Source organism: Tasmannia lanceolata, unplaced genomic scaffold (assembly GCF_043159265.1).
Source record: "Tasmannia lanceolata isolate RefF3 unplaced genomic scaffold, GAP_Taslan_0.1 ptg000015l, whole genome shotgun sequence".
NCBI lineage: Eukaryota > Viridiplantae > Streptophyta > Magnoliopsida > Canellales > Winteraceae > Tasmannia > Tasmannia lanceolata.
The window spans coordinates 55,483,007-55,487,074 of record NW_027518692.1 but is presented as its reverse complement, the minus strand read 5'-3'; the positions used below and the strand labels follow the sequence as shown (position 1 = coordinate 55,487,074).

The 4,068-nt window shown below is 39.2% G+C and overlaps 1 protein-coding gene across 1 annotated transcript; it reads right to left on the bottom strand.

The window, feature by feature from the left end:
- Positions 1-353: 353 nt before the first annotated feature.
- Positions 354-3,134, bottom strand: LOC143892520 (protein G1-like1). The gene has a single exon (XM_077397208.1). The coding sequence runs from the start codon at positions 2,150-2,152 to the stop codon at positions 1,463-1,465; it is 690 nt and encodes a 229-aa protein (XP_077253323.1). The 5' UTR covers positions 2,153-3,134; the 3' UTR covers positions 354-1,462.
- Positions 3,135-4,068: the final 934 nt, after the last annotated feature.

Sequence of the window (4,068 nt, the reverse complement as noted above, 5' to 3'; positions counted from 1 at the left end):
ACTTCTTATCAAGATTACAGCATACAATCTAAACAAACCTAATTAAATCATTGCTTATTGTATTAGTTGATACATAAAAAATACATTAACCAAAGACTTAAAAAAGATAAAAATAGATGAACAAAGGAGCTAGAAAAGTCTGTGACCTAAAGACCACAAACATGTTCTGACTGCATGCAGGGGGGACACAAGGAAATAAATGAAGAGAAGAAGGATGAGCAAGTGGTTGAGATATGCTTCTTTTTTAAATTTCTCTTAATTTATAAATGAAACTAACACACAAGCGCACTAAAACTCCAACCAAGTGAAAGCTATGATTAGCCTGATTAGCCACAGTTAACAAAAACTTAAAATCACAATAAGGTATTCGTCCATCACTATTAAGTTAATGACCTGTTGAATCACAATGATAAGCATATCAAAGGTAATAAAGAAAAAAGCAAGAGAGATATTTATGGTAGAAATTAGAAAAGTAAGGAATCCACCATTACAATGGTATCATGTAATCATACAAAACATAAATTGCTAAAATTTTCACTGGATAGTCTTTTTCTTCGAAAGAGAAAGCTATAGAAACCTACTCCTCCTAGAAGAAACAGATAGAAGATACACAGAAGCGTGCACAATGATTGGTAAATAAAGACACTGCAAGAAAGAGAACGAGAAAGAGCGGCAGTAATGCCATAGGTATTTTAAAAGTTTGACAAGAAGATGATGAGAGAGGTAGCAATGCCGTAGATATTCACAAAGCTTGACAAGAGATGATGAGAGAGAGAGAGAGAGATGACATGGGTCTGTGAAAAGCTTGACATGAAGATGACTGTAGAGAGAGGGAGAGAGAGACGTAGCAATAACAGGTATTTAAAAAGCTAAATAAGAAGATGATGTGTGGGGCGGGGGGAGACAAAGTAATGCCATAAAGCTTAACGAGAAGATGATTAGAACTACTAATGCCATGGGTATTTAAAAAGCTTAACAAGAAGATAATTCGACGAGAGAGAGAGAGAGAGAGAGAGGACAGGGAGTAATGAAATGAGTTTTTAAGAAGCTTGACAAGATGAATGCAAGGCACTCATATTGCAAAGACTAATATCACTTGATGCACCAACTCAGAACTACTGAAGAGACTAAAGAAGAATATCAGTCAAGAACTGAAAGTAGGATCATTGAGAGAGAGAGAGAGAGAGAGAGAGAGAGAGAGAGAGTAATGCCATGAGTTTTTAAACCCCTTGACAGGATGAATAGAAGACACCCATATTGCAAAGACTAATAATATCAGTTTGATGCACCAACTCAGAACTACTGAAGAGACTAAAGAAGATTATCACTTGAACTGAAAGTGGGATCAGAGAGAGAGAGAGATTAATGCCATGAGTTTTTAAAAAAACTTGACAGGATCAATATATAGAAAACACCTGTACTAAAAGCCCTAATCTCACTTGATCCACAAACTCCCAACTACTTAAGTAGTAAAAGTAGCATCATTGAAACACCCACGATTGCCTGAAACCACCACCATAACACCCTCCTCTTCCGATGAAATCGCCTCCGCCGACCCACCGCCAGTAACATGTGGGCCCCCAACATTCACCAAATTCAGATCAGAACCTACCACTTGTTGAGGCTTCTTCCTCTTCTTCTTCTCATACAAAATCCCCCTAGCTTTCGCCTGCATATCCCTCACCTCCCTAAGATAAAGCCTCACCGCCCGTGCCCCAAACGGGTTCGCCTCCGGTTGCCCTCCGTTCTCTTCAAAAGCCGCTCTCAGCCGTCCGATCAATGCATCTAGGCTTCCCCAAGCTTGCCTGAGAGGGCAAGGACATGGCGCCGGAGGGTGCGGGTGGCCGAAAAACGGGCAACCTGCGGCGTGAACCTTTGTTTTTCCGAATTGGTCTAAGTATCGGAGGAATTCTAACACATGAGCTCCACTGCACCGAGATAAGGCTAATGGTGGACGATGGTTCTTTAAGTATTGGCCGAATGTGTTCCAGTCTCGGCGTTTTTGTGACTCGTACCGACTCGGTGGAAGACTCGGCTGGTGACTCGGTGGGGCTCGGCGGTTGTTGGTCGTGGTGGTGGTGGTATTATCAATGGTTGAATTTTGTGAACTGTTACATGCGGCTGCGGCCGCAGCGGCAACTGCGGCTGACATGGTAGGGGTGACTCTTTGAGGTCCAGAACTGATGGTGCACTTTTTTTTTCTCTCTATTTGAATGAATTCTGATGAATATGGTAGAGGAACTGAATTTTAGGGTTTTGGGTTAGGTTATGATGGATGAATTTGATGTGGGTTTTTGAAATTTTGAGTTGGGTTTTGGTTTTGATGGGTGAATTTGATCAGGGTTTTGGAAGTTGGGAATGGATGAATTCTGATGCTGCTACTAAAGGAAGTGAATTTTGGGGTTTTGGGTTTGGTTTTGATGGATGAAACTGATTTGGGTTTTGAAATTTTGAGATGGGTTTTGGTTTAGATGGGTGAATTTGATCAGGGTTTTGGAAGTTGGGATTGGTTGAATTCTGATGCTGCTACTAGAGGAAGTGAATTTTGGGGTTTTAGGTTTGGTTTTGATGGATGAATCTGATGTGGGTTTTGAAAATTTGTGTTGGGTTTTTGGTTTGGATGTGTGAATTTGGAGTTGGGTCAGGTGGGATGAAGTTTTTGCTATATGTGGAGAGGGTGAAGTGGGACTTTTTTGGCTTGCAAACAGGAACTTTCTATATTTTTTTCTGGCTAATGAATCAATGTCTTGGCTCACTTGCTTTGTGTACTACTACTACTCTTTAAGCAAAACAACAGGATTTTCTAGGCAAAACCTACCACCCACTTCCTAACTCAAACTGGGTTTCTTTCCTTATAAATAACCACTTTGCTTCTCCAAAAATAACATGGATTTTTTTTGTAAGGGTGTCTTATCTTTCGCCCAAAACAGAAACATGGGCTTTTGGGGGACTTGTACAATAACTGAAATCCATGTCTTGAAACTGAAAATAGATAAGTAGAGAAAGAGAGGGTATTAAAACTGAAAGAAGAACAAACTGGGAGAAGAAGAAAGAGTTACTGTGACTGAGAGATAGAAAAAGTGAAAGAAAAGTGTGGATTGTGAGGAAGAAGATAATGAAGAAAGAGTAAAAAGGGGTGAGAATATATAAAAACTGAGGGAGAAGGAAGAGAATAGAATGGTAAGAGACAAAGGGTGGCCCACATGTAGACATCCACCTCATGGAAGTGATGGCTATCTGACTCTCACTTACAAAAACGTCATTTCAAGATTTCACCTGCTCCCTCCCTCTCTTGTCATTCATCTTGTCTAAAATCGCTCCTCTCCTCGCCCAATCTTTTCAATTACTCGCCATTTATCCACTCAGGTAAATGATATTGGCACCCACTATATTAAAACACTATTTTGTATTGTTGGTTTTTTTTCAAAATTATAATATCCTTTTACAACTGATGATAAGATTGTAAAAACAAAGATGACTTTGAATGTTTAGTAGTGCTATGCTATCACAGAGTTTTTATATGGTGGCTAACCGTCCACCAACAAGGGCAGAGAGAGAAAAACTCTCCCCCTTAATTTTTGATCCATCATAAGGCCCCCTTTTTTTACTTTTACCTTGGTAAAAAATCGAGGTGGTAGATATTTTCTCTCTCCGCCCTTCACCACGATATAATTTCTCGCTATCACAGAACACTAAATCATGACTAATAAACATTAAACAAGGAAATGGATTATGTCATTGTTGAAACAAAGGAGTGCAGATTTGTAAAGTTCATTTTCTGTTAAGATTTTTCTAACATTTTTACTAAGCCTAGGTTTGGATTGCAAGATTTTTTTTTTTTTGAAAAGAAAAACTTTTTCAAAATGTAATTTGAAAGTAATTTGAACACAGCAGTTCAAATTTTATACATAGGGGACCTTAAATTTATAACGAAATTCCTCTAAATGAGCGTGACACTATCATTTTCCTCTGAATCGTAGATTTCCTAAAGGCTCTGTTCACTTCTTTTCCCCGGAAAGGGTTTTCCTTTCCTTTCCAGGTGACATGGCAGAAGGAAAAGGCTTCGTT